This window comes from Scyliorhinus canicula, chromosome 2 (assembly GCF_902713615.1).
Source record: "Scyliorhinus canicula chromosome 2, sScyCan1.1, whole genome shotgun sequence".
Classification (NCBI taxonomy): domain Eukaryota; kingdom Metazoa; phylum Chordata; class Chondrichthyes; order Carcharhiniformes; family Scyliorhinidae; genus Scyliorhinus; species Scyliorhinus canicula.
Window position 1 is genome coordinate 283,809,209 of NC_052147.1, and position 24,256 is coordinate 283,833,464.

At 45.9% G+C, this 24,256-nt stretch overlaps 1 protein-coding gene across 3 annotated transcripts in view; it reads left to right on the forward strand.

Moving 5' to 3' along the window:
• Positions 1 to 24,256, forward strand: part of LOC119962211 (vimentin-like) — a 216,909-nt gene that overhangs the window by 15,775 nt on the left and 176,878 nt on the right. For all 3 annotated transcript variants that reach the window (XM_038790185.1, XM_038790183.1, XM_038790184.1), the window contains exon 2: positions 21,363 to 21,423. In XM_038790185.1, the coding sequence (XP_038646113.1) occupies positions 21,363 to 21,423 (61 nt within the window). The remainder of the gene's footprint in view (positions 1 to 21,362; positions 21,424 to 24,256) is intronic.

A 24,256-nucleotide genomic window follows, 5' to 3' on the forward strand; every position in this document is an offset into this window, starting at 1 on the left:
ACGCTAAATTGCCCCTTAAAAAAGGATGAATTGGAATCAGGATTGGCAGGTAAAACATTAAATGAGCAATGGAAGCATTTCAAAGAGAAGATGGTTTGCGTACACACTAGACACAATCCTACAGGGGGGTGGGGGAGGAGGGGTGGAGAAGGAAGGGCATTCAAAGCTAGAACTTTTGGGGTGACTCAAGATATATTATTTCAACCAAAACAGAAAAATAGGGCTTAAGATTTGTAATAGAGAGCATATAAGCAAGAATATTGACAGTTGCTAAATACTGGTTGTCCCTGAATGCTGGAGTCCAAAAACAAACACATTTAGACCATGTACAAATTGCAAAGACCTGAAATTATTTTGTCTTTACTCCTGGACAAACACAGGCTGCCTTCAAAGGAAAAAAGGGGCCTTGAGGATCATGATGGTGGTCAAACCTAAAGGTTTAGACATAGTTAGAGAACTCAAATTGACATCTTTTTTTAAAAAATAACCTTTATTGTCACAAGTAGACATATACTGCAATGAAGCTACTGTGAAAATCCCCTAGTCGCCATACATGGGGCAGCAGGGTAGCATGGTGGTTAGCATAAATGCTTCACAGCTCCAGGGTCCCCGGTTCGATTCCCGGCTGGGTCACTGTCTGTGTGGAGTCTGCACGTCCTCCCCCTGTGTGCGTGGGTTTCCTCCGGGTGCTCCGGGTTCCTCCCACAGTCCAAAGATGTGCGGGTTAGGTGGATTGGCCATGCTAAATTGCCCTCAGTGTCCTAATAAAAGTAAGGTGGGGGGGGGTTTGTTTGGTTACGGGTATAGGGTGGATACGTGGGTTTGAGTAGGGTGATCATGGCTCGGCGCAACATTGAGGGCCGAAGGGCCTGTGCTGTACTGTTCTATGTTCTATGTACTCCGGCTGCCTGTTCTGGTACACAGATGGAGAATTTAGAATGTCTAAATTACCTAACTGCATGTCTTTCGGGACTAGTGGGAGGAAACCGGAGCATCCGGAGGAAACCCAAGCAGACACGTGGAGAACGTGCAGACTCCGCACAGACAGTGACCCAAGCCGGAAATTGAACCTGGGACCCTAGTACTGTGAAGCCACAGTGCTACGATATGCAAAAACAGGTGAAGTGATAATCTGCCTACTGCCTATTTTTCGAGGGGACAACTAGCGAAGAGCAAAATGTTGGTCGCATTTGAGATACTGTTATTACTTATTTGGAGGTGGAGAGGACTAGCAGGGTACAATTCTGACTGCTAAAGAGGTGACCCTTCATCGCCACAGAAAGGCCCTGCCAGTTTCTATGCTTTTATATTAATCCCACCGCTGTTAATCAACCGAACAGAGGTCCAATATCATTAAAGGATTCAATTCCTTATGAAGCTAATGCACATAAGAACACAAGAAATAAAAGCAGACTGTAAGGCCCTTGGAGCCTACTCTGCCCTTCAATATTATGGCCGCTCTTGGGCTTCAACTCTACTTTCCTGTCTTTTCCTCATAGTGCATAAAGACTATGACCACCAGCCTTAGTCCAGGGTAAAGATAGTGCTACAATTACCAGTAAAGGTAACCAACACCTTAATCTATTTGCTTCGGACATACATCACACCTGCCACTCTTAATAATAATAATCTTTATTGTCACTAGTAGGCTTACATTAATTAACACTGCAAAGAAGTTACTGTGAAAATCCCCTCGTCGCCACATTCCGGCACCTGTTTGGGGACACAGAGGAAGAATTCAGAATGTCCAATTCACCTAACAGAGCGTCCTACGGGACTTGCGGGAGGAAACCGGAGCTCCCAGAGGAAACCCACGCAGACACAGGCAGAACATGCAGACTGCGCACAGACAGTGACCCAAGTACGGAATTGAACCAGAGTCCCTGGTGCTATGAAGCAACAGTGCTATCCACTGTGCTGCCCTATTTATTGCTATATAAAATAGGTCACTTAGTTTGAAGAACAAACAGTTGTATTGAGTTTCCCAGAGCCCAGCAGGCTAAAGCACTGAATTGCTTCCAAATATCCCCATCCTCAATGATGGAGGAGCCCAGCATATCAGTGCAAAGAACAAAGAAAGAACAATACAGCACAGAAACAGGCCCTTCGGCCCTCCAAGCCTGTACCGGTCATGATACCACCCTTTGCCAAAACCTTCAGCACTCCCTTGTGCCGTATCCCTCTATATCCACCTTATCCTTGACAAGACGCCTTTTGAACGGCGTTAATGTATCTGCTTCCACAACCTCACCTGGCAACGCGTTGCAGGCACTCACCACCCTCTGCATAAAAAAACCTGCCTCGCACATCTCCTCTAAACTTTGCCCCACGGACCTTAAAACTTATGCCCCATGGTGACTGACCCTTCCACTCTGGGAAAGAGTGCCTGCCCATCCACTCTATCCATGTCCCCCATAATCTTGTCGACCTCTATCAGGACACCCCTCAAATTCCTTTCTAATGAAAACAGTCAGAGTCTATTCAGCCTCTCCACGTAGCTAACACCCTCCAGACCAGACAACATCCTGGTAAACCTCTGCACCCTCTCCAAAGCCTCCACATCCTTCTGGTAGTGTGGCAACCAGAATTGTGCGCATTATTCCAAGTGCGGCCTTACTAAGGTTCTATACAACTGTAGCATGACTTTCCAGTCCACAAGAGGTCTTGTGGACCTCCAGCCACTTTGAGTGGGCGACTGCCAGGATGAGAAACATCGAACCTAAGACCAACAAAATCGGCATGTACGCGAGCCCAAGATCGTCCCAAACACTCTGTAGGGTGTAGGGATGCCACCACAAGGTACTTCTGGTGCTCTTGACAATTGGAGCACTGCTGGCCAACATGTCGATATCCGTGTCCAAACCCTGCCACCAGACGTAGCCAGCATCTTCATTTGGGACACTCCAGGGTGTCCTTTGTGAAGGTCCTCAGCACGATTGCCTGGCCCATCGCCGGGACAGCAACCCTGTGCTCCACAGGAGGATATCGCCTTCCATGGTCAGCTCTGACAATTTTGCAGAGAAAGCATTCAACTCCCCTGGTAGTTGTCACTGCTGCTCACCCTATAGCACCGGATGTCACACCTTGGCAAGTACAGGTTTGGTTTGCGTCCAGTCCCACGAAGTTCTGCTGAACTTTTGTCCTAGATTAAGAAGAAATCATTCTACACCCCAGCATTCTACCGTAATCCATGGGCGCGATTCTCTGCCCCCCCACGCCAGTTGGGAGAATAGCGGGAGGGCCTCCCGACATTTTTCACGCCCTCCCGCTATTCTCGCCCGACCCACGTCACGAATCGGCGCTCGCCGTTTTTTACGGCGAGCGGCGATTCTGAGCGGCCAGGCCTTTACGCCCGTTTTTTCCCGGCAGCAAACACATCTGCTCGCTGCCGTCGTAAAAACGGGCGTTGGATGCCTGTTTGGGGCATCCAGAGGCCCGTTTGGGGCGGGAGCACCACCGTTGTGCTCGGGAGGGGACAGGCCGGCGATTGGTGCCCACTGATCGTCGGGCTTGCGTCCAAAAGGGACGCACTATTTCCCCTCCGCCGCCCGACAAGATCAAGCCGCCACATCTTGTCGGGCGGCGGTGGAGAAATGCGGAACCGCGCATGCTCGGGTTCTGTCAATGACGTGATGACATCAGCCGGCCGCGCGTCATCTTGGCGCGTGGCCTTAACGACGGTCGTTAAGGCCTCGACACCGTGATCCCCGGGGTCCCGCTCCTAGCCCCGATGGGGGGTGAGAATAGAGTCCCGGGAACGGGCGTGAAGGCTGCCGTGAAACACGGCTGGTTTCACGGCAGCCTTTACGACTCTCTGCATTTGCGGAGAATCTCGCCCCATGTACCTATCCAATAGCCGCTTGAAGGTCCCTAATGTTTCTGACTCAACTACTTTCACAGGCAGTGCATTCCATGCCCCCACTACTCTCTGGGTAAAGAACCTCCCCCTGACATCCCCCTTATATCTTCCACCATTCACCTTAAATTTATGTCCACTTGTAATGGTTTGTTCCACCCAAGGAAAATTCTCTGACTGCCTACTCTATCTATTCCCCTGATCATCTTATAAACCTCTATTAAGTTGTCCCTCATCCTTCTCCGTTCTAATGAGAAAAGGCCTAGCACCCTCAACCTTTCGTCGTAAGACTTACTCTCCATTCCAGGCAACATCCTGGTAAATCTCCTTTGCACCTTTCCTAATCTTCAACATCCTTCCTAAAATGAGGTGACCAGAACTGCACACAGTACTCCAAATATGACATTACCAAGGTTTTGTACAGCTGCATCATCACCTCATGGCTCTTAAATTTAAAGAGCAAAGAACAAAGAAAAGTACAGCACGGGAACAGGCCCTTCAACCCTCCAAGCCCGTGCCGACCATGCTGCCCGACTAAACTAAAATCTTCTACACTTCCTGGGTCCGTATCCCTCTATTCCCATCCTATGCATGTATTTGTCAAGATGCCCCTTAAAATGTCACTATCGTCCCTACTTCCACCACCGCTTCCGGCAGCGAGTTCCAGGCACCCACTTCCCTCTGTGCAAAAAAACTTGCCTCGTACATCTACTCTAAAACTTGCCCCTCGCACCTATTAAACCTTTGCCCTCTAGTAATTGACCCCACTACCCTGGGGAAAAGCCTCTGACTATCCTCTCTGTCTATGCTCCTTATAATTTTGTAGACCTCTATCAGGTCGCCCCTCAACCTCCGTCGTTCCAGTGTGAACAAACCGAGTTTATTCAACCGCTCCTCATAGCTAATGCCCTCCATACCAGGCAACATCCTGGTAAATCTCTTCTGCACTCTAAAGCCTCCACATCCTTCCGATAGTGTGGCAACCAGAATTGAACACTATACTCCAAGTATGGCCTAACTAAGGTTCTATACAGTTGCAACATGACTTGCCAATTCTTATACTCAACGCCCCGGACAATGAAGCCAAGCATGCCGGATGCCTTCTTGACTACCTTCTCCACCTGTGTTGCCCCTTTCAGTGACCTGTGGACCTGTCCCCTAGAACTCTTGAGGGTTCTACCATTCACTGTATATTCCCTACCTGCATTAGACCTTCCAAAATGCATTACCTCACATTTGTCCGGATTAAATTCCATCTGCCATCTCTCCGCACAAGTCTCCAAGCGATCCAAATCCTGCTGTACCCTCTGACAGTCCTCATCATTATCCGCAATTCCTGGTCTAATCAGACCAGTTACATTTTCCTCAAAATCATTTATATATACTACGAACAGCAAAGGTCCCAGCACTGATCCCTGCGGAATACCACTAGTCACAGCCCTCCAATTAGAAAAGCACCTTTCCATTGCTATTTTCTGCCTTCTATGACCTAGCCAGTTCTGTATCCACCTTGCCAGCTCACCCTGATCCCATGTGACTTCACCTTTTGTACCAGTCTACTATGAGGGACCTTGTCAATGGCCTTATTGAAGTCCATATAGACAACATCCACTGCCCTACCTGCATCAATCATCTTTGTGACCTCTTCGAAAATCTCTATCAAGTTAGTGGGACACGACCTCCCCTTCACAAAACCATGCTGCCTCTCACTAATACGTCCATTTGCTTCCAAATGGGCCGAGATCCTGTCTCGAAGAATTCTCTCCAGTAATTTCACTACCACTGACGTAAGGCTCACCGGCCTGTATGTTCCCTGAATTATCCTTGCTACCCTTCTTAAACAAAGGAACAACATTGGCTATTCTCCAGTCCTCCGGGACATCACCTGAAGACAGTGAGGATCCAAAGATTTTTGTCAAGGCCTCAGCAATTTCCTCTCTTGCCTCCTTCAGTATTCTGGGGTAGATCCCATCAGGCCCTCGGGATTTATCCACCTTAATATTTTTCAAGACGCCCAACACCTCGTCTTTTTGGATCTCAATGTGACCCAGGCTATCTACACACCCTTCACCAGACTCAACATCCACAAATTCCTTCTCTTTGGTGAATACTGATGCAAAATTTTCATTTAGTACCTTGCCCATTTCTCTTGCTTTTTATGTACGTGTAAAAAGCCTTGGGACTTTTCTTAACCGTATTTGCCAATGACTTTTCATGACCTCTTCTAGCCCTCCTGACTCCTTGCTTAAGTTCTTTCCTACTTTCCTTATATTCCACACAGGCTTCGTCTGTTCCCAGCCTTCGAGCCCTGACAAATGCCTCCTTTTTCTTTTTCACGTGGCCTACAATATCTCTCGTTATCCAAGGTTCCTGAAATTTGCCCTATTTATCCTTCTTCCTCACAGGAACATGCCAGTCCTGAATTCCTTTCAACTGACACTTGAAAGCCTCCCACATGTCAGATGTTGATTTACATTCAAACATCCGCCCCCAATCTAGATTCTTCAGTTCCCGTCTAATATTGTTATAATTAGTCTTCCCCCAATTTAGCACATTCACTCTAGGACCACTCTTATCCTTGTCCACCAGCACTTTCAATCCCTCTGCTAATGAACGCGAGCACACCATAGGCCTTCTGCACAGCTCTATCCACTTGAGTGGCAACTTTCAAAGATCTATGAACATAGACCCAAAGATCTCTCTGCTCCTCTACATTGCCAAGAACCCTACCATTAACCCTGTATTCCGCATTCATATTTGTCCTTTCAAAATGGACAACCTCACACTTGTCAGGGTTAAACTCCATCTGCCACTTCTCAGCCCAGCTCTGCATCCTATCTATGTCTCTTTGCAGCCGACAACAGCCCTCCTCACTATCCACAACTCCACCAAGCTTCGTATCATCTGCAAATCTACTGACCCACCCTTCAACTCCCTCATCCAAGTCGTTAATGAAAATCACAAACAGCAGAGGACCCAGAACTGATCCCTGCGGTTCGCCACTGGTAACTGGGCTCCAGGCTGAATATTTGCCATCCACCACCACTCTCTGTCTTCTATCGGTTAGCCAGTTCGTTATCCAACTGGCCATATTTCCCACTATCCCATGCCTCCTTATTTTCTGCATAAGCCTACCATGGGGAACCTTATCAAATGCCTTACTAAAATCCATGTACACTACATCCACTGCTTTACCTTCATCCACATGCTTAGCCACCTCCTCAAAGAAGTCAATAAGACTTGTAAGGCAAGACCTACCCTTCACAAATCCGTGCTGACTATCCCTAATCAAGCGGTGTCTTTCCAGATGCTCAGAAATCCTATCCCTCAGTACCCTTTCCATTACTTTGCCTACCACCGAAGTAAGACTAACTGGCCTGTAATTCCCAGGGTTATCCCTATTCCCTTTTTTGAACAGGGGCACGACATTCGCCACTCTCCAATCCTCTGGTACCACCCCTGTTGACAGCGAGGACGAAAAGATCATTGCCAACGACTCTGCAATTTCATTTCTTACTTCCCATAGAATCCTTGGATATATCCCGTCAGGCCCGGGGGACTTGTCTATCCTCAAGTTTTTCAAAATGCCCAACACATCTTCCTTCCTAACAAGTATCTCCTCGAGCTTACCAGTCTGTTTCACACTGTCCTCTCCAACAATATGGCCCCTCTCGTTTGTAAATACTGAAAAAAAATACTTGTTCAAGACCTCTCCTATCTCTTCAGACTCAATACACAATCTCCCGCTACTGTCCTTGATCGGACCTACCCTCGCTCTAGTCATTCTCATGTTTCTCACATATGTGTAAAAGGCCTTGGGGTTTTCCTTGATCCTACCCGCCAAAGATTTTTCATGCCCTCTCTTAGCTCTCCTAATCTCTTTCTTCAGTTCCCTCCTGGCTGTCTTGCATCCCTCCAGCGCCCTGTCTGAACCTTGTTTCCTCAGCCTTACATAAGTCTCCTTCTTCCTCTTAACAAGACATTCAACCTCTCTTGCCAACCATGGTTCCCTCACTCGACCATCTCTTCCCTGCCTGACAGGGACATACATATCAAAAACACGCAGTACCTGTTCCTTGAACAAGTTCCACATTTCACTTGTGTCCTTCCCTGACAGCCTGTGTTCCCAACTTATGCATTCAATTCTTGTCTGACAGCATTGTATTTACCCTTCCCCCAATTGTAAACCTTGCCCTGTTGCACGCACCTATCCCTCTCCATTACTAAAGTGAAAGTCACAGAATTATGGTTACTACCTCCAAAATGCTCCCCCACTAACAAATCTATCACCTGCCCTGGTTCAGTACCAAGTACCAAATCCAATATGGCCTCCCCTCTGGTCGGACAATCTACATACTGTGTTAGAAAAGCTTCCTGGACACACTGCACAAACACTACCCCATCCAAACTATTTGATCTAAAGAGTTTCCACTCAATGTTTGGGATGTTGAAGTCACCCATGACTACTACCCTGTGACTTCTGCGCCTTTCCAAAAGCTGTTTCCCAATCTGTTCCTCCACATATCTGCTGCTATTGGGGGGCCTATAGAAAACTCCCAATCAGGTGACTGCTCCTTTCCTATTTCTGACTTCAACCCATATCACCTCAGTAGGCAGATCCCCCTCGAACTGCCTTTCTGCAGCTGTTATACTATCTCTAATTAACAATGCCACCCCACCCCACCTCTTTTACCATCCTCCCTAATCTTGTTGAAACATCTATAACCAGGGACCAACAACCATTTCTGCACCTCTTTTATACAAGTTTTCGTGATGGCCACCACATCGTAGTCCCAAGTACCGATCCATGCCTTAAGTTCACCCACCTTATTCCTGATGCTTCTTGCATTGAAGTATACACACTTCAACACATCTCCTTGCCTGCAAGTACTCTCCTTTGTCAGTGTTACCTTCCCCACTGTATCACTACGTGCTTTGGCGTCCTGAATATCGGCTTCCTTAGTTGCTGGACTATAAATCCGGTTCCCATTCCCCTGCCAAATTAGTTTAAACCCTCCCGAAGACTACTAGAAAACCTCCCCCCCAGGATATTGGTGCCCCTCTGGTTCAGATGCAACCCGTCCTGCTTGTACAGGTCCCACCTTCCCCAGAATGCGCTCCAATTATCCAAATACCTGAAGCCCTCCCTCCTACACCATTCCTGCAGCCACGTGTTCAACTGCACTCTCTCCCTATTCCTAGCCTCGCTATCACGTGGCACCGGCAACAAACCAGAGATGAAAACTCTGTCTGTCCTGGCCTTTAACTTCCAGCCTAACTCCCTAAACTTGTTTATTACCTCCACACCCCTTGCCCTACCTACTTCGTTGGTACCAATGTGCACCACGACTTCTGGCTGCTCAGCCTCCCCCTTCAGGATCCTGAAGACACGACCCGAGTCTTCTGCCTCCCTCCCTTCTTAAACAGTGGTGTCACATCTGGGACCCTTCCTGCCTCCAGTGATTCGTGAAAGATCATCACTGATGCCTCCACAATTTCCTCACCTATCTCTTTTAGGACCCTGGGGTGTAGTCCATCTGGTCCAGGTGACTTATCCACCTTCAGACCTTTCAATTTACCCAGAACCTTCTCCTTAGTAATGGTCACTGCACTCACCTCTGCCCCCTGGTTCTCCTGGAGCTCTGGCATCCCACTGATGTCTTCCACCATGAAGACTGATGCAAAGTAACTATTCAGCTCGTCTGCCATTTCTTTGTTTCCTATTATTACTTCTCCAGCCACATTTTCTAGTGGTCCAATGTCTATTTTTGCTTCTCTCATTTTATATGTTGAAAAAATCTCTACCTATTTTCCTTTACATTACTAGCTAGCTTGCACTCGTACTTCACCTTCTCCCCCCTTATTGCTTTTTTAGTTGTCCTCTGCTCACTTTTAAAGGCTTCCCAATCCTCTGGTTTCCCACTAATCCTCGCCACTTTGTATGTTTTTTTCTTTTGCCTTTTTTCTGTCATTCACATCCCTCGTCAGCCATGGATGCCTTGTCCTCCCCTTAGCATGTTTCCTCCTCCTTGGGTGTCTTCCCTGAGAGGCTCCAATCAATCTGACCAGCTCCTCCCTCATGTCTTTATAGTTACCCTTATTTAATTGTAATACCGTTACATCTGATTGTAGCTTCTCCCTCTCAAACTGCAGGATAAATTCTATCATATTGTAGTCACTGCTCCCCAAGGGTTCCTTCAGCTTAAGTTCCCTAATCAAGTCTGCCTCAATGGGCCGAATGACTCGATGGGCCGAATGGCTTCCTTCAGCACTGTAAATTCTATGATAATCTATGATTACACTTCACCAAATCCAGAATTGCCTGGTTCCTAGTAGGCTCTGTCACAAGCTGCTCCAAAAAACCATCTCTTAGACATTCGACAAATTTCATTTCTTGGGATTCACTACCAACCCACTCCACCTGCATATTGAAGTCCCCCATGATTATTGTAATATTGTCTTTTTTTACATGCCTTTTCTATCTCCTGATTTATTTTTGCTCCACATCCTGACTACTGCTAGGGGGCCTGTACATAACTCCCATCAGGGTCTTTTTGCCTTTGCGATTCCTCAACTCTACCCACAGAGATTCTATGCCTTCTGATCCTATGTCGCTCCTTGCTATCAATTTAACTTAATTCCTTATAACAATGCAACCCCGCCCCCTTTGCCCATCTGCTTGTCCTTTCGATAGGACATATATCCTTGGATATTTAGATCCCAGCCCTGATCCCCTTGCAGCCATATCTGTGATGCCCACAACATCATACCGGCCAATTTCAATGTGCTCAACAAGCTCATTTACCTTGTTCCGTATACTTCACGCATTTAGGTACAACACCCTCAATCCTGCAGTGGCCACTTCCCTTTTCACACCCTCCTCAGTGTATAGTAGTGTATCTTCCATAGTCTGCTTTATTGCTGACTGCCCCATTTGTGACACGAGAGCCACAGGAATTGAATGTTTCCTCAAAAACTTCTTTAAGGCCTCTAGCATCTGATTGAATAAGGTATCATTATCCACAAACTTAACTCCTATCTAAACCAGGACCCTATCCATATTGGACACTCTAGCATTGTCCAGCAACTTAAATGCCAACATAAACTGTGGAAATTCCAGGCGGTGTTTGTGCAGCCATCTGTATAGTCTGCTAAATTCCTCAATAGCGATATCCTCTGTTTTCCAGAATCTATCGAATCCTGACCAAGTTTCATATGCACTTAACAAGTCACCCTTTTGATAACTCTTATCCATAAAACGTAATAGAGTCTCCAGACCTTCTTCTGAGTCTAATTGTTCCAATTCCAGTTCAGAAAACACTTTTCTCTGGATTTTATTGTAATAAGGTAGAGAAAGAGCTAATGCCATACCTTGTTTCCTAACATAACAACTGCACTTCTCCATTGGTTGTACGATCCCCTTTCAGAAAATAATGGCGGATAGTCATAACCGGCTATCGTTATCCTAGCTACAGCCATTTTTTTTCCTTCTCACTCACTCATTGATTCAGAATTTTTTTTTTCTTCTCCTGGAAAAGTATCTATTAACCCTTTACATTTACACAGCAACCATCCTCTGCTACCACTGTTAGCCTCCGGCTGCTGTTGAGTAGAGTCAAGAGATCTGCTCCTTTTCCCAAACACCTTTAATTTTCTTTGAACACACTCAGCACCAAACTCTACATCACATCACCTGCTCCAAAGGCCACCTGTAGCCTCTTTACATATCAGTGCCAATTATTGGATCAATGAGACATCTAATTTGAATGTTTCATAACCCATTCAGGCTGCACCCCTGTGTGGGCTGGAGAAATAGGACCTGGCTGGCTATGTAGCACTAATGAGAACATGGGATATCTCCTGCAGAAATCTGAGAACCAATAACAAGTGTCTCTCTGCTAGAACCAAGAGACCACACCCCAGTATTCCCAGAGCAAGGGAGTGGCAGAGCACACCAGAAACCTGTCTCGGGGGGCTGCATGACTGTCGATGCTGCTGTCATGTTCGTGGAACTGATCACTCGGTCCATGTTGGACAAAATGGAATCTATGCTTTACTCAAATCTGTTGCACATGTTGGAACGCTCTGCAATATTTTGCACAGGCAAGCACGTAGCATTTCCTCATACTGTATAAAAGCAAAGTTAAATACAAACAGAAAATGCTGGATGAACTCAGCAGGTCTGGCAGAGTTAATGTTGTGTAGAAGGATCATTTAGATCCGAAACGTTATCAGTTTCTCTCCACAGATGCTGAGTTTACCAAGCATTTGCTTTTAATTTCCTTGTATATGCTCATCAGCCTTCTGTGTCCTCTACAGCAGTGGAATCTTTCCCTGCAGCAAGCTGGTCTCTGTGATATCTGATTCTCTTGCAGTTTTTAAATTTACTACATGAAGATCATGGGCGAATTCACCCATGTCACGCCATATGGGAGAATCTCTGTTTGCGCCATTTTTTCCCGCGGCGCCGGTCCGACGCCGGCAGGCGATTCTCCGAGGAGCGGAGAATCGGCGGCATTTGCTTTGGCACGGCATCGGTCGCGACCTGCTGCCGTTTCTCCGGCCTTGATGGGCCGAGCGGCTGCGCGGAATCGGCAGAATCCCGCCGCCGCTGTTCATACCGGCTCGCCGCCGGCGGGAACTCTGCACATAGGGCCGGTGGGTGGCCTGTGGGGGGGGGTCCCGATGGGGCCTGGCTGGCCCGCGATCGGGGCCCACCAATCGGCGGGCCGGCTTCTCCAGCCCCGGCCCTATTTTATTACGCGGCCGGCCCCTGAACCCCCACGCCATGTTGCGTCAGGGCCGGCACGTTGAGGAAGTCCCCCGCGCATTCACAGGTTCACTGCACATGCGCGGGTTGGCGCAGCATCCAGTTGGTGCTGGGAAGGGAGGCTGGAGCGGCGTGTACCGCTCCAGCGCCATGCTGGCCCCTGTGCTGGCCATCAACCGGTAGTGCCTGCATCCGTTTTGCGCCGTTGTGAAACGCGACGGGTTCACGATGGCGCAAACACTCTGCCTCCATTGCGGAGAATCCCGCCCCACATTCTAGACTGGTGTCTAAACAATATGTGGTGTCAGTATTGCATCTGTGCCCGTGTTTATGAGGGTGAGATCTAGTGATACTGCATTGTCAGAATGGCGCCCTTTTTCTCAAGAAAGTTAAGGATGCTACCAAATCGAAAGAAAAAGTCCTGCAAAGATTAGTGGTAGGCCAGAATATTGGAGAAATTTTAGAAACCAAAGGGTGACAAAAAATAATAAAAAGGTAGAAATCGGAGTGAGATGAAACCAGCAAGAAATATAAAAACAGTAAACTATCAGTCCTCTGTGGCTTCCTCCTTAATTTGAAATTGCATCCCTGATTCGCGACTCCACACCAGGTGTAAATTCTATGAAATTCTATGAAACACCTTACCTGCATCTAAACTTGTCTATTCCTTTATACGTGCCCAGTTTCCCCAGTTTCTCTCATCGGACATCCTGCCATCCTGGGAACCAGTCTGGCGAACCATCATTGCACTAATGTAACTGGACCAAAACTGCACATAGTACTCCATGATTATGGAAGTCCCTGCACTGAATTGCGAACTATGAGACAAAGTCAAAAGGTGGCTCATTTTCAATGTTGCTTACACATGATCTGCTATTAGATTTTCTGGGATCTTCAGGAGTCCACACTTTTGCTGTCCTGATGATGTTTTGTTCTTTAAGCTGTTTCTCATCAGTCCAGCATTCTAACCAAGATTGTATACAATTGAAGCAAGGCGTCACTACTCCTGCACTTAAATCCCCTTGTCATAAAGATCAAAGTACCATTAGCGTTCCTAATTGTTTGCTGCACCTGCTAATATTCCATCCAACCCATTAAATGCCAAATTTATTGATATTTGTGACTACATTAGTCCATAAGTCATAAAAGCAGAATTAGGCCATTCGGCCCATCGGCCCTGCCATTCAATCATGGCTGATATTTTTCTGATTCTCCCCCCCCCCCCCCCCCAATTCTCCTGCCTTTTCCCCATAACCCCGATCCGCTTATTAATCAAGAACCTATCAATCTCAGTAATTTGGCCACCACAGCTTTCTGCGGCAAAGAGTTCCACAGATCACCACCCTCTGGCTGAAAGGATTCCTCCTAATCTCTATTTTAAAGGACCGATCCACCAGTCTGAGGTTGTACCCTCGGGTTCTAGTATTTCTTCCTAGTGGAATCATCCTCTCTACGTCCACTCTATCCAGGCCTCGCATATCCTGTAAGTTTCAATAAGATCCCCCCATATTCTTCGAAACTCCACCAAGTACAGACCCACAATCCTCAAGGGTGGCACTGTAGCACAGTGGTTAGCACTGTTGTTTTACAGCACCAGGGTCCCAGGTTCGACTCCTGGCTTGGGCCATTGATTGTGCAGAGTCTGCACGTTCTCCCTGGGTCTGTCTGGGGGGTTTTCCGGGTTCTCCGGTTTCCTTCCACAAGTCCCGAAAGACGTGCTGTTAGGTCATTTGGACATTCTGAATTCTCCCTTCGTGAACCCGAACAGGTGGCGGAATGTGACGACCAGTTGCTTTTCACAGTAATTTCATTGCAGTGTTAATGTGAGCCTACTTGTGGCAATAAAGATTGTTTTTTTTAAAAATGCTCTTCATATGACAAGTTCTTCATTCGAGGGCTCATTCTTGCAGACCTCCTCTGGACCCTTACCAAGGCTAGCACATCCTTCCTTAGATACGGGGCAAAAACTGCTCACAATACTCCAAAAGGGGTCTGACCAGAGCTTTATACAGCTTCAGAAGTACATCCCTGGTCTTGTATTCTAGCCCTCTCGACATGAATGCCAACATTGCATTTGCCTTCCTAACTGCCGATAGAACCTGCACGTTAACCTGAAGAGAATCTTGAACTAGGACTCCTAAGTTCCTTTGTGCTTCTGATTTCCTAAGCATTTCCCCCTTTAGAAAATAGTCCATGCCTCCATTCTTCCTTCCAAAGTGCATAACCTCACAAGTTTCCACATTGTTTTACGTTTGCCACTTGTTTGCCCACTCTCCTAGCCTGTCCTTCTGCAGCTCCACTGCTTCCCGCAGGGGCTGGTTTAGCACCGTGGGCTAAACAGCTGGCTTGTTATGCTGAAAATGCCAGCAACGCGGATTCAATTCCCGTACCGGCCTCCCCAAACAGGCGCCAGAATGTAGCGACTAGGGGCTTTTTACAGTGACTTCACTGAAGCCTAGGTGAGATAATCGGCGATTATTATTATCAATACTATCTGTCACTCCGCATACCTTTCGTTCATCTGCAAATTTCGCAACAGTGCCCTCAGTTACTTGGATTGGATTTGTTTATTGTCACATGTACCGACATACAGTGAAAAGTATTTTTCTGAAAAATGAAATGAAATGAAAATTGCTTATTGTCACAAGTAGGCTTCAAATGAAGTTACTGTGAAAAGCCCCTAGTCGCCACATTTTGGCGCCTGTTCAGGGAGGCTGTTACGGGAATTGAACTGCACTGCTGGCCTGCCTTGATCTGCTTGCAAAGCCAGCGATTTAGCCCTGTGCTAAACAGCCTCTTCTGCGAGCAGCTCAAACAGATTATCTAGTACATAAAAAGAAAAGAAAATACATAATAGAGCAACACAAGGTACACAATGTAAATGCATAGACACTGGCATCGGGTGAAGCATACAGGAGTGCAGTATTATCTGGGCAGTCCATAAGAGGACCGTTTAGGAGTCTGGTAACAGCGGAGAAGCTGTTTTTGAATCTGTTAGTGCGTGTTGTATCTCTTAACTGATAGAAGAAGTTGGAAGAGTGAGTAAGTCGGGTGGGATAGGTCTTTGATTATGCTACCCACTTTCCCAAGGCAGCAGGAGGTGTAGATAGAGTCAATGGATGGGAGGCAGGTTTGTGTGATGGACTGGGCTGTTCACGACTCTCTGAAGTTTCTTGCGGTCCTGGGCCGAGCAGTTGCCATACCAGGCTGTGATGCAGCCAGATAGGATGCTTTCTACGGTGCATTTGTAAAAGTTCGTAAGAGTCAGTGTGGACATGCCGAACTTCCTTAGTTTCCTGAGGAGATAAAGGCGCTGTTGTGCTTTCTTGGTGGTAGTGTCGACGTGGGTAGACAAAGACAGATTTTTGGTGATGTACGCACCTAGGAATTTGAAACTGTCAACCATCTCCACCTAAGCCGTTGATGCAGACAGGATTGTACAGTACTTTGCTTTCTGAAGTCAATGACCAGCTCCTTAGTTTTGCTGGCGTTGAGGGATTGATTGTTGTCATTGCGCCACTCCACTCGGTTCTCTATCTCCCTCCTGTATTCTGACTTGATCTTCTTCCAGATCATTAAAGTATATTGTGAAAAGTTGTGATCCCAACGCTGAATCCTGAGGCACACCACTAGTCACTGGCTGTCATCCGGAAAACAACCTCTTTATCTCCACTCTCTGCCTTCTGCCAGTCAGCCAATCCCATGTCCATGCCAGTATCTTACCCTAAACACCATGGGCTCTTAACGTATTTAACAGCCTCCTAAACGGCACCTTGTGGAAATCTAAATAGATCACGTCCACTGGTTCTCCTGTGTCTAACTTCCTTGTTATCTCCTCAAAGAATTCTAAAACCTTTGACAGACATGACTTCCCCTTGACAGAATCGTGCTGACTCAGTCCTATTTTATCATGCATTTCCAAGCACTCCGCAATCTCATTTTAAGAATAGTGCCAATAATCTTTATTATCTGCCAATAATGCAAGTAGGCTTGCATTAACACTGCAATGAAGTTACTGTGCAAATCCCCTAGTTGCCAAACTGCGGTGCCTGTTCTGGTACACTGAGGGAGAATTCAGACTGTCTAATTCAGCTAACAAGAATGTCTTTCGGGACTTGAGGAAGGATACCGGAGGAAACTCACGCAGACACGGGGAGAACTTGCAGTCTCCACACAATGACCCAAGCCGGGAATTGAACCCGGGTCCCGGGCTCTGTGAAGCAACAGTGCTACCTTGCTGCCCATAATGGTCTTTAATAAAGGACTCAAAAGTGTTACCAATGACTGAAGTCAGGATAGTGTGATATTCTGGGACATATTGACATCACCAAGGAGGAGATTTTTAAAAAGACACTAAGTCTCCTGGGCCGGATGGGATTTACCCCAGAATACTGAGGGAAGCAAGGAAGGAAATTGCTGGGCCTTGACTAACATCTTGCTTCCTCCCACAAGTCCCGAAAGACGTGCTGTTAGGTGAATTAAGAAGGCAAATGGAATTTTGTCCCAAGAAGGCAAATGGAATTTTGTCCCAAAAAGACAAATGGAATTTTGTCCTTCATTGCTAGAGGGATGGAGTTTAAGACTAGGGAGGTTATGCTGCAATTGTATAAGGTGTTAGTGAGGCCATACCTGGAGTATTGTGTTCAGTTTTGGTCTGACCTGAAAAAGGACGTACTGGCGCTGGAGGGTGTGCAGAGGAGATTCACTAGGTTAATCCCAGAGTTGAAAGGGTTGGATTATGAGGAGAGGTTGAGTAGACTGGGACTGTACTCGTTGGAATTTAGAAGGATGAGGGGGGATCTTATAGAAACATATGAAATTATGAAGGGAATAGATAGGATAGATGCGGGCAGGTTGTTTCCACTGGCGGGTGAAAGCAGAACTAGGGGGCATAGCCTCAAAATAAGGGAAAGCAGATTTAGGACTGAGTTTAGGAAGAACTTCTTCACCCAAAGGGTTGTGAATCTATGGAATTCCTTGCCCAGTGAAGCAGTTGAGGCTCCTTCATTAAATGTTTTTAAGATAAAGATAGATAGTTTTTTGAAAAATAAAGGGATTAAGGGTGTTGGTGTTCGGATCGGAAATTGGAGCTGAGTCCACAAAAGATCAGCCATGATCCCATTGAATGGCGGAGCAGGCTCAAGGGGCCAGATGGCCCACTACTGATGGCCACTACAATCTGAATTCTCTCTGAGTACCCGAACAGGCGCCGAAATGTGGCGACCAAGGGCTTTGCACAGTAACTTCCTTGCAATGTTAATATAAGCCTACTTATGACAATAAAGATTATTGTTATGAGGCTGGAGAAGAAATTGCGGGAGCCCTGGCTGAGATATCTGCATCATCATTAGCCACAGGTGAGGTACCAGAAGACTGGAGGGTAGCAAATCTTGTCCCCTTATTTAAGAAGGGCTGCAAAGAAAAACCTGGGAATCATAGACCGGTAAAGCTAACATCTGTGGTGAGTAAGTTACAAGAGAGGATTCTGAGGGATAAGATATACAAGCATTTGGAAAAACGGGGTTTGATTAGGAGTAGTCAGCACGGCTTTGTGCATGGGAGATAGAGTTCTTTGATGAAGTGATGAGGGCAGGACAGTAGACCTAGTCTATAGTAAGGCCTTTGATAAAGTTCCACGAAGTAAGCTGGCCTGGAAGGTTAGATCCCATTGAATCTAGGGAGAGCTGGAAAATTGGATATGCAATTGGCTTGATGTGAGGAATCAGAGGATAATGGTGGAAGGTTGCTTGTTGGACTGGAGGCCTGTAACTAGTGGTGTGCCTCAGGGGTCAGTGCTGGGCCCATTGCTGTTTGTTATCTATATCAACGATTTGGATGAGAATATACAGGCATGATCAGCAAGTTTGGCGATGACACTAAAATAGATGGTATTGTAGACAGTGAGGAAGGTTATGAAAAAGTGCAGCAGGATCTTGATCAGCTGGGGAAGTGGGCAGAAAAATGGCAAATAGAGTTCAATACAGAGAAGCGTGAGGTGTTGCCTTTTGGAAAGTCAAATCAAGGTAGGACTTTCACAGTGAATGGCAGGACCTTAGGGAGTATCATGGAACAGAGGGACCTTGGACTTCAGGTGCACGGTTCTCTAAAGGTGGAGTCACATGCTGATAGGGCAGTGAAAAAGGCTTTTGGCATGCTGGCCATCATCAGTCAGGGGATTAAGTATAGAAGTTAGGAAGTTATGTTGCAGTTGTACAGGACGTTGGTGAGTTCACACCTGGAGTATTGTGTTCAGATTTGGTCGCCTTGCTCCAGGAAAGATGTTATTAAACTGGAGAGAGTGCAGAAGAGATTTACAAGGATGTTGCCAGGACTCAAGGGACTGATTGGAGTAGAGATTGGACAGGCTAGGACTTTTTTCTTTGGAGTGTAGGAGACTGAGGGGTGATTTTATAGAAATGTATAAGATCATGAGAGGCATGGATAGGGTGAATGCACTCAGTCTTTTTCCCAGGGTTGGGGAATCGAGAACTCGAGGACATAGGTTTAAGTTAAGAGGGGAAATAATTAATGGGAACCTGAGGAGCAACTTTTTTACACAGAGGGTGGTACGTATGTGGAATGAGCTGCTGGAAATGAAATGAAAATGAAATGAAAATCGCTTATTGTCACGAGTAGGCTTCAATGAAGTTACTGTGAAAAGCCCCTAGTCGCCACATTCCGGCGCCTGTTCGGGGAGGCTGGTACGGGAATCGAACCGTGCTGCTGGCCTGCTTGGTCTACTTTAAAAGCCAGTGATTTAGCTTAGTGAGCTAAACCAGCCCCAGAGGAAGTGGTTGAGACAGGGACATCGACAACATTTAAAAGGCATTTGGAGAGATACGTGGATAGGAAAGGTTAAGGGGGATTACATGGATATGAAAGATTTTGGGCCAAATGCAGGCAAAAGGGGTTAGCTTAGATGGGCTTTTTGGTTGATATGGACCAGTTTGGACCAAAGGGCCTGTCTCTGTGCCGTAGGTTCTATGAACTATACTATCCGCAAAAGTGACTACATTTCTTTTCTCTCCCCCTCACTTGAACGTCTCCCTGTACCATGGTGCTGCGGTCAGTTTGCTCATTCTCCGCAGTCCCCGTTCCCGTCCACACAGGAACAAGAATCTCAAATCTGATGGGCAAGTTCAAGGGCTGAGGCTCCTGCAACCCTACCTCCTGGATTTCACTACCTGCCTCACCCGCAGCCACACCCTCCTGTCCCTGACCACTGGCCGAATTCAAGGTATTTAATCTAAGGGGTGTGACTGCCTCCTGAAACACAGTGCCCAGGTACCTCTCCCCCTCCCTGAAGTGTCACAGCATCCGAAGCTCAGTATCCAGCTCATCAACTCTGAGCCAGAGTTCCTCAAGCAACCAACACTTACTACACTGGGAACCACAGTGGGGTCCACCAGCTCTCACATCACGTAGGAACTACACGGCACCTGACCCTCCATCTCTAGTTTATTTAATTAGTTTAAAATTTGGTTTAAAAAACTTAAAACTTTTTAATATTTCTTCTTCTTATCTCTGTCTGAAATCGATTTAAATGAATTTTCAAATTTAGCACAGCTTCCCTATTAGCGAATCAAATCACAGCCCCCCCTGCGATGTCACTTTTCAGTTTTTTCCCCCAGTCGGAACTCTTGTCAGTTTCAGTGAATCACTTACATTCCCAGATTGCACTCTGAATTTCTCCCGCTCGCAGCTCCCAAAGTGAAGGCTTCAGAGTCCCAGAGATAGGTTTTTTTCTCACTTACCTTCCCACGAACCTGCCTCCCATCCGTTGATTCCATCTACACCTCCCGCTGCCGGGGGAAAGCGGGCAGCATAATCAAGGATCCCTCCCACCCGCTTACTCACTTTTCCAACTTCTTCCATCGGGCAGGAGATTCAGAAGTCTGAGAACACGCACGAACAGACTCAAAAACACCTTCTTCCCCACTGTCACCAGACTCCTAAATGACCCTCTTATGGACTGACCTCATTAACACTACACCCTGTATGCTTCAACCGATGCCAATGCTTATGTAGTTACATTTTATATCTTGTGTTGCCCTATTATGTATTCTCATGTATTTTCTTGAATTTTGTTTAATTCCCTTTTCTTCCAAGTACTGAATGATCTGTTGAGCTGCTTGCAGAAAAATACTTTTCACTGTACCTCGGTACCCGTGACAATAAATAAATCCAATCCAATCCAGAATTCTCTCTGAATTTCTCCTCTCACAACTCCCGAAGTGAAGGCTCAGAACCCCAGAGGTAGGTTTTTTATACCACTTCCCTTCTCAGACTGGACTCTGCATTTCTCCTGCTCGCAGCTCCCGAAGTGAATTATTTGATTATTACATGTTTTCACATTTTCAACCTGATTCCTGTACTTAGTCTGTATATGAATTTTTCAATGTATGTCTTTCTGCAATTCAGCCTTCGAGCTGCAAACATGTTTCCAGAATAAAGTACAATTATTCATATTGGATGTGTGATCCATTATACTGGGTAGCCTGAGCTTTCAGACCCCATCGTCAACAAAGGGTTGGGTGCTTGCATTGTGGAATTGCATCAAATTTGGACAATAATTTTATTCATATGGAGGGCCAATGTCATGTGGACTGGTTGGGTCACATGGCTTGCTTCCATGTTGTAATATTTATGTATTCTAAAGATGAGAAAATGGTTTTGATTGTATACATCTTAGTAATGACTATAGGAAGAGCAAAAATGTTGTACTTCTCATTGCAGATTAGAAAAAGAGATTCAACTGAGAAAGGAGTCTGAAAAGGATTATGAAGAATTAAGGAAGGCAAGTCCAATCCTGAAATCCTTTTTTGTTAACTACATATGAAATTGAATATTGTCCATAGTGTTCCATGTCCAGGAACTCACCCAAGATGTTGCCCATTTTGAGATGTATTTTATTTGATGACATCACATAATTTGATTTGCCTTGAATCTGAATCACTGACCCAGCTCCCAACAGAAAAACAAAATACTACTGCTTGGCTTTGCTTTATTTGAATAAACTTATTTTTATGCATACAGATTAAAATATTACTTTAAATAAACTGTTTCTTGGCTTTGAAATCTTGAATGCCGTGGGATTTTCAAAGTATGAAGACTTATTACTAGTGTTGTATTCATCATCTTCAGGACCATCTGATTTGATCTCCTGCATCAATCCTGCACACACCTCAACTCAACCACTATGCCACAGTTCACATCCTCACCAACCCTAAGTTCCACACCCACATCACTTTGATTCTTTGCAGTTTCCACGAGCTCACTTTAAATATTAAATACTTTACATACCTACGTGCACACTTGTTCTCCTTTAACATTGAATGTCTCCTTATCATTTGTTTACTTTGGTCTATTTATGTGTTTTTCTGCTATTGCACCCTTGACTAACATTGAGATTGATAGATTTTCTTTAGCGTATTCAGGTGATATGAAACAACAGTAAGTAAATGGAATTGACAGACCAATCAGCCATGAACACCTTTATAGGCAGAGTAGTATCTTGGAGCTGGATTGCCTACTTGTGTTCCCTGTGCTCCCTAGATATTCCTTCATCTAGCCACTTAGCTCCATGCCTTCATAAGCCCTCTGTCTTTGATCATTCTAAGTGTTTACCAACCTAATCTTTCTAATTCTCACCCTTTTTTCATGCTTAGTGTCCACTACATCTCTTTCCACCTTATTGCTAAACACTTTGAGTCAACTTCTACACATGAAGAGTGTTACATAAAGATCGTTGAATTTGAACATGAGTTCGGCAGTGCTCATTGGACGTTTCAATTGGTGCTTTAATAGACATCAGTACTTTAAATATTTGAAAATTTTACTGAAGGGAAAAATAGAATATTGGACTGGCTCCAACGGTTATCCTTCACCTGCAGTAAGCCTGAAGAATTTTACTTCTTGATTGTAATAACGAGAACCATGGGGACCCTTCAATTGATCTGCCCATGGAACTCGTGGAATACAAGCTCCTTCAGTAGTGGGCGAAAGTCTGCCCAGCTGGGACTCGTAAACCCGCTTAATAAAAGCTGACCCGGACTGGAACTTGTGTGATCAGTAGTCCCGGTTGGGATCGTTGAACTGTAAGCCATGTTGCAGGCTTTACTTTGTGTTGATTATTAAATACTGTTATACTGTTTAGCTTATCTTCTCGGACCTCCTGAGCTTTTAGATCGACAAAAAAAATACAATGTAGAAATCTAGAGCAGTGTTCTTCAAACTTTTTTTCTGGGGACCCATTTTTACCAACCGGCCAACCTTCGGGACCCAACCCGGCCGACCTTCACGACCCACGCTGACCGACCTTCGCGACCCACGTCGGCCGACCTGCGCGACCCACCATTTTCTCTTCCCTTGTTTGCTGCTGACAAAAATGGAGGAAATGGTTTTGGGTCCCTTTGGCCCTCATACATGCTCCTCCAAAGGAACCTGTTGAATGAAGGTGAAGCCTTCCGGTGGCGGAAACTATGGCGTCTCCATCTGTCGAAAGTTCTGACTTTTTTTCCTGTAAAATTTTATCAAGTAAACCCCCCCCCACCCCAACTTGCAGAAAAAAATTTAAATAAAATGAGTAAAATAAATGAAAAAAATTAATAAAACCCCCCCCCCCCCCCCCGAACTTGTAAAAAAAAACAAAATGAATAAAATAAATGAATAAAAACCACTACAGAACTTGTAAAACAAAAAGCTGCAACCGTTTTAAAAAATAGCGGCCGCACTGCGCATGCATGCCCGATGCGCCGATCATCGCGCGCGCATGTGCAGAGCGGGCAAATTTTTTTTAACATGTTCGCGGAATGTGCATGCACGTCGATCATCGTGCGCGCATGCACAATCCCCAAATTTTTATTTTAAACATATTCGCGGCCGCTTACAGTCGGCGTTATGAAAAGCCGGCTGCTGCGCAGGGATTTGCGCGATCGGGAGCGCCGCAGACAATGGCTCCGCGACCCTCCCGAAACCCGCCCGCGACCGACTTTGAAGAACACTGATCTAGAGGAACTGGAGTGGAGGGGGATTGTATTGGATTTGTTTACTGTCACGTGTACCGTGGTACAGTGAAAAGTATTGTTCTGCATACAGTTCAGACAGATCATTCCATACATGAAAAGAAAATACATCGGTCAAACATAAAATACACAAATACACAATGTGAATACATAAACATAGGCATCGGGTGAAACATACAGGAGTGTAGTACTACTCAGTAGAGAAGATATGTGAAGAGATCAGATCAGTCCATAAGAGGGTCGTTTAGGAGTCTGGTAAAAGCGGAGAAGAAGCTGTTTTTGAATCCGTTAGTGCGTGTTCTCAGACTTTTGTATCTCCTGCCCGATGGAAGAAGTTGGAAGAGTGAATAAGCCGGGTGGGAGTGTTTTTGATTATGCTGCCCGCTTTCCCAAGGCAGCGGGAGGTGTAGACAGTCAATAGATAGGAGGTGGGTTTGTGTGATGGACTGGGCTGTGTTCACAACTGTGGGTGGATGGGAGGGAGGTAGCCAGTAGCAGTACAGGATTTTATTTGGGGGTAGAAGTACTTGAACTGGGATCAAATTCAGTTAATTTTTTTTTACCTTTCTGCTGACAAATATAGTAATAGGGTTTGGCCAGCCTTTC